This window comes from Triticum dicoccoides, chromosome 4A, assembly GCF_002162155.2.
Source record: "Triticum dicoccoides isolate Atlit2015 ecotype Zavitan chromosome 4A, WEW_v2.0, whole genome shotgun sequence".
Taxonomy (NCBI): Eukaryota; Viridiplantae; Streptophyta; class Magnoliopsida; order Poales; family Poaceae; genus Triticum; species Triticum dicoccoides.
Window position 1 is genome coordinate 7,301,171 of NC_041386.1, and position 8,326 is coordinate 7,309,496.

Here is an 8,326-nt window from a genome sequence, read left to right on the forward strand (position 1 = left end):
CAGATAGATAGATAGAGTGTGAGCGAGGAGGGTGGAGTGGGCTACTTCAAAAAAAAAAGAGAGGGTGGAGTGGGCTACTTCAAAAAAAAAAGAGAGGGTGGAGTGGGCCCGCCGCACGCCCAGAACCAACTCAAGCTGGAGTAGTGGCCTCCTCTGCCCGTTGCCACGTCACCCCCATCTCCCCTTCTTCCTCCCGGGCCGCCTATATCTTCCCACCGATCCCTTCCCCCCTCACCCTTCTTTCCTCCAGCCTTTCCACACCATCTCCTCCTTTCCGCCACCACCCTTCGCCTCACGAGCTCGCTTCCGGTGAGGAACCGTCTCGCCGTGCACGGGGTTCCTCTGCCTCGCGCCACTTTCCGCCCTAGACCAGCGCATTGTTGGGCTGGGAGCTCCTGCTTTTGAGCTTTGGTGGTGTCGCTGTGTCCGTGTGTTGGAGCTTTGGTGGTGTCGCTGTGTCCGTGTGTTGGAGCGCCTGCGCGTTGCTGGTGGAATGGAGAGGCGCGGGGACAAGGGGGCGTCGGCGGCGGCGGCGGCGCGGGCGAGGCGCCACGCCGACCAGCCGTCCTTCTCGTCGTCGCTGCTGGACGCGATATACAGGTCCATGGAGGACGAGCCGGGCCACCCCGCTGGGGACGCGGTGACTGCGGCGGCTACCAAGAAGAAGCAGCAGCAGGAGCAGGAGGAGGCCCTGCACTACAGCTACTACTACAGGCCGTCGCTGGCCGGGAGCTACCGGGCGCGCGCGCCGGCGCCCGGGCCGCACGCCACCACGTCCAGCTCCTCCGAGTGCTCCAGCTACGGCGGCTTCTCCTCGTCCGAGGCCGAGTCGTCCAGCCACCGCCGCCTGCGCCCCATCCGCACCGCCGTGCCCGGCGGGCCGCCCGCGCCCGCGCCGGAGAAGAAGGCCAAGAAGCAGCCGGCGGGGGCCTCCATCCGCGCCAAGCTCAGGGACCTCCGCAAGCCGGCCTCCCCCGGCGCGCGCCTCGCGGGCTTCCTCAACACCATCTTCGCCGGCAAGCGCGCCGCGCCGCAGACGCCGCCCTCGGCCCGCACGGCGGCGGCGGCGGAGTACGCCTGCTCCTCGGCGTCGTCCTACTCGCGGTCCTGCCTGAGCAAGACGCCGTCCACGCGCGGGCACGCCAACCGCACCGTGCGGTTCGTGGACAGCGACCGCGAGGCGCCGGCGACGGTGCCCGGGGCGGACCGCCGGAGGGTGCCGGTGGAGCAGATGCTGCTCCGGCGCATGGAGATGGAGAGCGACGAGGAGGACGACGAGGACGAGAGCAGCGACGCCAGCTCGGACCTGTTCGAGCTCGAGAACTTGGCCGCCGCCGCCGTGCCGCCGGGCGCAGGGTATCGGGACGAGCTGCCGGTGTACGAGACGACCAGGGTGGTGCTGAACCGCGGCATTGGCCACGCGTGCGGGCACGGCCGGAGCGCCAGAGTCGCCTGATGTTTGCTCGACGGGATCGCGCGCGGGGCCGGTGGGCGACTGTAAAACGGCGGGGGTTACTGTAAAATGCAAAATTAGTTAGCTACTCTAGATGGGAGGTTTGAGTAGGCGTTTTATTACGTGCTCTCTCTTTTAACCTTTGGTGTTGTCTCTGAGATTTTCTTCGTTTCGGGGGTGTGGAGTGTACTCAGTCAGTCAGATGTACTGTAATTTCTAGCCGCAGGAAATCAATCAGTAAATTGTTGTTCCTAGTGTTCATCCTTGGTGAAAATTGCCATGTCTGCCAACCTCATCTGAACTAAAGTTGCCGTAAAAAAAACATTCGAATTGTCATGCTTAAAATCCGAACGTTCAGGAATTTAGTATTTTTGATCAAGAACAACCGGCGGGAAACTTGACGGCGCACCCATCTCATCGGCGGCGAGCGCGCCGCCGTGTGCATTGTACAAGTGCGGAGTGGTACAAGTTGCTCGGCCAGGGTGACATGAAGAGGACGCAACAGCATGTAAAGAGAGACGAGGGGGTACAAGAGAAATGAGGACGGGGGTTGAAAGCCGGGAGGCGGTGGTGGGCGGAGACGGCGACGGCGACGGCGAGCGATGGATTTGACGGGGATGCACACGCTTTGTCTGCTGCCGGCCCGCTAACATGCGAGCTCCTTCTAATCATTACCGGCATCATATCCCTGCGGAATCATTCCTCTTCCTTTCCCTCCCTCCAGCGCGCGAGGCCGCCACCACACACGTCAGCTCCAGCACACTCCAGTTACTCTACTTCAGTAATCCCAGATGATGATGAGTCAGATCGATCGGTCCAAGCATGACACGTCTGCTTGGCCGGTCACGCACTCCTACTAATTCGGGGGCGCGGATCAGCGAATCCGGGAAACAGGGCCGCAATCCTGGCCCGTCGTACGGTCTGAATCTTGCTAATTATGGCCGGCCAGGCCCGTCGTCCGTGGATTGTTGCAGAAGCAAGAAACTTCGGCGTGTTGTATGTGCTAGGAGCTAGGCCGATCGATCGAGGCTGGTCATCAAACCCGTCGACGCAAAATCACCGACGGCTCCAAAGAAGAGAGCCACGATGGTTAGCAGCTTGTGGACTCCGGCCCTGTTTCCCGGGTTTTTCTTCCTCTTTGAGACGCCGGCGTTTTCGAAAGCGTGCCTGCCGCCGCTGATTGATTGCGCCGTCCTTGCTACGTTGGGCCGATCGTGCGACCTCTTTATGTCTGTACGACCGGCGTGCACGTACAGGGATCCCCATGTACCGCGCACTGTAGATCCGTGTCACGCAATATCCGCGCCATGTAAATCAGGAGCAACACATTAACCGGCCACTGTTCGCTGGTGGTAGAAAGAATCGGCACGAAACGCAGTGGGCGCCATTAAGGAAGAAATCAGCAGAGGATCGATGACACTGCTGCCGCTGCTCCCTCCAAAAACCAAGATTTACGGCACGGGTAAAATGAAAGAGTAGATTGACGTGATGCGATGCGATGTGATCCACCAGCTGGCTTAAGTGCGACCAAATCCTCTTCCGCCCGGGCCCCTCGCCAGCTGATCCTCTCATCTGGATCACTCCCTCCATGGTCCATGCGTGGTGCAGCCGCGAGCAATCATCCGATAGAATTATGCGCCAAATCTCACTTTCTATCCTGCCACTGATATGAGCTAATCTCGACCGCGGAAAAGGCGAAATGCTCTATTATTCTGGTGTTTTTCTTCCTCTTTGGCCGAGTTCCTTTCACCCTTTTCTGCCCCGGCTTGTGAGTGCCATCAGTCAAAAAGAGAGGAGGGTTTAAAGCCTCTCTTGCGATGATCTCAACTGCGAGCCGACCTCAACGAGTGTTAATTTAGTCTTGCTGCTTGTTCCATCAACTTGATTCCCATACTTTCGGAGCATGGCCGTGCTCGACTTGCCACTAAGCAATAAAATAAAAATACCGTCCCGTAGTACGTGGACTATACTGATTTTCCTTCTTAAACTTACTGTATTGAGACTGTATTGGGCTTTTTTTTTTGAGGGAGAGACTGTATTGGGCTTTACTACATGGGAGCTTCAATCTTTCTTTTCTTTGCTTTTCTTTTTCAAGGGCGAGTTGGACAGAGACAGTGCATGGGCATGCAGCATTGGTTGTAATTAAGTTTCTCCAAACAAGGAAATATACCATGTCCAATACAGTACTAGTACTCTAGGACTAGTGGCTGCAGGACTTTGCGTGCGGCCGGAAAGGATGACAAAACCGCAGCCAGTAGCCGGATCCCGGATGGATATGGCGCGGACGAAATCATTTCAGATGCGTATGTGAAAGGATTGAAATGCCTTCTGGACCACGAGACCCAAATTATGTGTGCTGCTGGCCCATGTATCTTTGGATACTCACGAATTGTACGCGCCTAATCACTCAGATTACGACGCCCATCGGAGGACCACCGATAGATCAGGTAGAGCCAATGATCTACACGCAGGATGCACGCATGGCGTACAAAATAACCCACGCTGGCTGATATATTTTCGGCCAACCATTCAAATTGTAGTGGCCGTCCATGCAAAAAAAAAAAAAGAGAGAGTAGTGGCCATGTCCTGTGCGTACCTTTCCGATGATGATGCGGACGATGAACCATTCCATTACACTCTCTCCGTCCCATAATATAAGAAAAATGTTCTTATATTATGAGAAGAAGTAGCTAGCTAAAGACCCGGCCGTTCAAATTGATCAAAGATCAATGATGGCGATAGCTCCAAACCTCATTTCGGCCACTTGGCTGACGGTTTAGCTGCCGATTAAATTACTTTCTCAACACAAAACCTGCGTATAGGAATTCGTTGGAACATGATGCAACCCGATGAACATACGTGTTGTTCGGTCGATGTGTGGAACTGTAGGCTTAATTCATTTTGATCTAAACATCCAACCATAGATTGGTTCGTAACTGTAGACTTAATTCAGACTGAGCACAAAGAAACTGTTGATCGATCCAAACCCAAAACCATGTGCTTGGACACATGGATACCTAGCTCCGGCCGGCAAAGTTGATTAGGAGTAGGATTCGTCTAAACCAATGTGTGGGCTATTATTGGCCTATGGACCACAGCATCATTGTAGGCCGGTAATTAAGCATCCAGAAAAGATAAAAGTCTGCACTGCACTGCATGCACACACATTCTACTCTAGTATTAATCTCCTGAAGCGTACGTACGGCGTCATCTATCTAGTCTCTCTCTCAAAACGGGCAGACTCCCGCAGCTACATGCAGGGCCTGTCAGCAGGCTACAACACATAGGGGGACAAAGATCTTGAGAGCTGTTGAGCAAAGCAACTCGGGCCCCTACACAAAGGCTAGCTATCACTGTATTTTACCAGTAGACTATATCTCAAAAGAAGCTTAGGCCTGATCTAGACCCTAATAATGTGATGTGAGGTACTGGAGTACGCCAGGAGATGGTAATTAAGAAAAAGAAATTTTTGGGCACTTGGAACTAAGAAAGAACATAGCAGTAGGAGTTTTAGGAGTGCTTAAAGGTGACGACGTGATAATAAATTAACTAAAGATCGAGGTTTTACTTGCCCATCAGGAGTTGACCCTTGCTTTTTAGCTTCTCCAGCCACTAATCATGCATGATTACTGGTTAATTAATCAGTCCTATGATAGCACTGTCCAGTAGCTCAAGCTTAATAACTTGTTGTTGATGGGGGAAAAGGATGCATGTTTGCTCAAAAGTAGAAGGCTAACATATTGCTCCTCTAGCATAAACCTAATACTAGCTAGCTCATTCTTTTGAGTTTTGTTATCGTTATGTGGTGGGGCGGCGTGAGGTGGGTGGCATCATCTAAGCTAGAAATGCATAGAGATACAAACCTAGAACACCTAAGACAATTGTCTAATTTATCTGCAAAATTTTGCAACTAACACCGATGTGCCTGCTCTGTCTTGAAATCCACTAGCCTCGATCGAAAAGGATAATGAATCAAAATCACTGTAGTGTCTTAAAGCTGCTTGACCTAGGGGCTCTCAAATTTCTCAAAAGAAAGCTGACTTTTGTGAGTTTGACAAAATGCACGCATGTAGTGAGTGAACAGTGATCGGATGGGCAACTATTTTCCCGCGTCGTTTTGTTGCACGCATGCAGCGCGCCGGAACACTAACGTGGTCACCGTTAAGTTTTGAACAGATGTGGAGGCAAAACATATGCATGAAAACTATATTCAAATACAAATCCAACGGTATAATTTTCTATGATATACATTAATATTTTATTAGTTAAACATATGATCAAAATTTGACATAAAATATAAAGGAAACCAATAAGCCTGGACGGAGGTAGTGGCATCTAAGCTAGAAATGCATAGACATACAAATCTAGAACACCTAAGACACTTTTTTTTCCTGATAAAGACTACTTTTTATCGATTCATAATGTAGCATCGAGGGATACAATCATAATGAACACACGCACGACCTGTACATCCTGAGGCCGGATCGCACACTACACGTGGCAAACCGTTGGCCCCACCTGTCATCCTAAGTAGTTTCCTAAAGCTGCTTGACCTAGGGGCCGTCAAATGTCTGAAAAGAAACCTGACTTTTGTGAGTTTGACAAAATGCACGCATGTAGCGAGTGAACAGTGATTGGACGGGCAATTATTTTCCCGCGTCGTTTTGCTGCACGCATGCAGCGCGCGGGAACACTAGCTACGAACGTGGTGGGCAGCAAGTTTTGAAAGCATGTGGAGGCAAAGATCTGTGCATGGACCGTAGTCCGTAGAGACTTAAATCTTCACATGGACAGTACTGCCGTTTATGTCTCCACGGACGTGCGTGCGTGCGTGCTCACTGTTCACATGCATGCATGCAGGCCCACGAGACGAGAGCGTGCGCGCTATGAGTGTGAGCGCGGGACATGCTGGGTTTGACATTTACACCAGCCGCCGCACACTGTTTTCGACTTCTTGTCAAAGATCGGCGCACGCCGAGCAAACGTATCGAGAGGAAAATGAACTTGTAAAGAACATTTGGAAAAGGAGCAGTGATGAATCATTTGCGCGGGCCGCGCGTGCGTCCGGTAAGTCGGTAACAAGCAGCAACGAATTCTAACTGTTATCTCTCTTGAATCGGAGAGGTGAAAAAAAGAGCGTGCACCGAAGAAGAAAGCCATGGCGATCCCGCCGGTCGTCGACGATCAAAAGACGGCAGAACTTGCATGGCGGGCCGGCGGGGCACCGATCCCGATGCACGGACGGACCAGACAGAGACGTCCATACTCCGCCACAGGAGTACGCGCACAGGGCCCAGCCACGCATGCACGCAGGGGAATCGTGTGCAGTACAGTGCGACGCGAGTCGTGAGCCGGAAGCTTGATCGATCGATCGCCGCAGCTTTCGCTCCGACCGATCAAAAGGAGCGCCGCTGCACGCACGCACGAGAGCGAAAGCTCAGCTTGGGGGCTCGCGCGCGCCAAAGCTCGCGTCTCGTGCGGCCGGTGGTGGGATCGGCCCGATCGGATCGGATCGGATTCGATCGTGCTGCTCCCACCATCCATCACGGCCGGTGCGGTCAGGCCCGGTCCGGTCCGGTCCGGTCCAGCCCGGCTTTTATTGTTGGAAGCTGCGCGACCGCGACGCGGGAGCCGAGAAACAAAAGGGGAAAGCGACGCGCTCCGGGCTCAGGATGACAGGTGGGGCCGCCGCTTTGCCGCGTGTAGTGTGCAATACGACCATCCATGCATGCCGGCTTGGCCGCCTCAAAAGAAAAGCCTCGTGCTCGTGGCGTGGGTATTCTTGCGGTACGGGCTACCAGTACTCAGTAACTTTTCTTTTCTTTTCCGGCTGGAATGGATTGGATGGGTGAGAATGTTTTTCCTTTGCCTTTTCTGCAGCTTTGAAGGATGGAGGAGGGCTTTGCCTCGTCTCGTCTCGGGATGATGGCCCATCGTGGCGGCCTCTGCCACCCTGCCTGCCACGCGCGATCGCCTCCCTCCTCGCCCCCACGTGCGACTCGACTACATGCAACTCGAGTGCTACGCGGGTACGCACGCACGCACGCACGAACTCCTGGTACGTACGTACGTAGTGCCCGTTTCATCGACTTTGGTTCGTGGCGTCAGCAATGGAGTATGTGCGCGAACAGTGTACAACTGCTACGCACCCGTATTATAATAGTAGTAATTTGCTAGAGTCCTTGACAGTGCCGCGTGAATGCTGCACGTACGTCTACTGCTGCCGCAGTGATTGCGAGCGATCCGCCCGAATCGAGCGTGGAGGTACGGGCCATGTTCAAAAACTGCGACGTGCGCGCGCTTTTGGCCAACAGGAATCACGGGCCATGCATGCAGGTGCAGCCGTGCAGGTGCAGGTACGTACTACTCTACGCGCGTTCAATGGCTGCACCGCCGCCGCATGCATGCATGAATCGTGCAGATCCACCAGCACAGGTTTCTGACAGTTTTCAGATTGGCGGCCTCGACTAGGGGGGGCGTAGCGTGTAGCAATGGCATGCACAAATTGGGATCTAAAATTCAAGTCACAAATTTAGAACAAAAAAACTAACAGATATAGCGTTGAACTGTAGCAAGTTCAACTGTGTTGATGCATCTGTCGATGCTGCATGTTCAAACATGAAATGATTTTCTATTGGATGAGTTGGGTCGAGAGGTCTGAAACGGGTGACGCGTGAGGTTTCACGTGGAAATGTTTGTTGGAACTAGCGGATTTTCTCGGTGAGATTTTTTGCTAGAGGTAATAGCACCGCAGGTGTTAGAACTTGTTCTAGATGTGATGGTTTAGTCCTAAAACTTGTACAAGTCGATTAACTAAGAAGGGAGTAGGACAAACGGATCCAACACAGAAATTAACTAAGGTGGAGTGTAGTG

At 53.1% G+C, this 8,326-nt stretch overlaps 1 protein-coding gene across 1 annotated transcript; it reads left to right on the forward strand.

Moving 5' to 3' along the window:
- Nucleotides 1-218: 218 nt before the first annotated feature.
- On the forward strand, nucleotides 219-1,714 carry LOC119284560 (protein BIG GRAIN 1-like). The gene has a single exon (XM_037563693.1). The coding sequence runs from the start codon at nucleotides 494-496 to the stop codon at nucleotides 1,454-1,456; it is 963 nt and encodes a 320-aa protein (XP_037419590.1). The 5' UTR covers nucleotides 219-493; the 3' UTR covers nucleotides 1,457-1,714.
- Nucleotides 1,715-8,326: the final 6,612 nt, after the last annotated feature.

Coding starts and splice junctions, on each gene's coding strand:
- LOC119284560 (XM_037563693.1), top strand. CDS start 494: ATGGAGAGGCGCGGGGACAAGGGGGCGTCGGCGGCGGCGGCGGCGCGG.